A 1,189-nucleotide genomic window follows, 5' to 3' on the forward strand; every position below is an offset into this window, starting at 1 on the left:
ACCCAGATATATCCAGTCCTCAAGTGAGAGGAATATAATTTTGATATTATGAGGGTCTGATTGAAAAGAAGCTTCAGATTCCCTCCAATTACAGTGTCATGATCCTCTGATATGTGTATGAATACACATGGGATATATATGTATACAGATAGATCTGCATACACACACATTGGGAGGATCATATACATAATACTGATATATAAATATATATGCATATATATTAAATGTATCTACAGGTAGATATATTTTCCACATGCACAGTGTATACAAAAATGCTATAGGATGCATAAAAAATGTTCAATAATTCCTGATCTCCATCATGTTTGACAACTACAGAGAAATTAGTCGCCATGGACAAAACATATAAACCATTAAAAGAATATATCTTATCTCTGTACCTGCAGGCAACAGAAATGGAAAGATTCTCAGGGACACAAAGGAGATTAGATAGATAGATAGATAGATAGATAGATAGATAGATAGACAGATAGATAGACAGACAGATAGATAGGTAGATAGAGAGGATAGGATAGATTGATGGATGGATAGATGGATGGGATAAATGTTAACTGGGAATTGGAAAGAAGCCAAAGAGCTTGAAAATTTTTCAGCCTCATACTTCACCTGTTATTCTAAGTGGTCTCCTTGTGCTCAATGTCCTTGTCTTCCCTCTCTAAGTCATTCTCCACACGGCCTGTCTGAATGAGGGGGTTTATGTCTGGTCTCATATTCCTTTTTATCACTGTGTCTCTTGCACAGTAATACATGGATGTGTCCTCAGCTTTAAGGGAATTCATTTGCTGGTGCAGCATGCTGTTGCTGTTGTCGTTTGAGATGGTGAATCTGCCTTTCACAGAGTCTGCATAGTCTGTGGTTCCTCCATTACTATAGATATGTGCAAGCCAGTCCAGTCCCTTCCCTGGAGCCTGGCTGACCCAGTGCATGCTATAGCTGCTAAAGGTAAATCCAGAAGCTTTGCAGGAAAGGCTAAGAGATCCTCCAGGCTGTCTCACATCACCCCCAGACTCTACCAGCTGAACATCACAATGGACACCGGCAAGCAAAGAGTCATTTAAGACAATAGTCACATAAATACACCACTTCAAAGAGTGTATCCTTGGTCAAAAATCAAACAAAAGACAAAACTACCTTGTAAAATATTCAGAATGAAAATTCCATTCAGTCCAAA

At 38.5% G+C, this 1,189-nt stretch overlaps 1 gene segment (V, D, J or C); it reads right to left on the reverse strand.

Annotated features, from left to right (window-relative positions):
* Positions 1–631: 631 nt before the first annotated feature.
* On the reverse strand, positions 632–1,189 carry LOC114042528 (the record flags this gene model as incomplete). The annotated part of the segment is given in 2 exon segments: positions 632–1,055; positions 1,151–1,189. Coding segments are annotated over 2 exon segments (462 nt in total), but the record flags the coding sequence as incomplete, so codon positions are not given.

The sequence above is a fragment of the Vombatus ursinus genome, unplaced genomic scaffold (assembly GCF_900497805.2).
Source record: "Vombatus ursinus unplaced genomic scaffold, bare-nosed wombat genome assembly UNPS02014535.1, whole genome shotgun sequence".
Classification (NCBI taxonomy): domain Eukaryota; kingdom Metazoa; phylum Chordata; class Mammalia; order Diprotodontia; family Vombatidae; genus Vombatus; species Vombatus ursinus.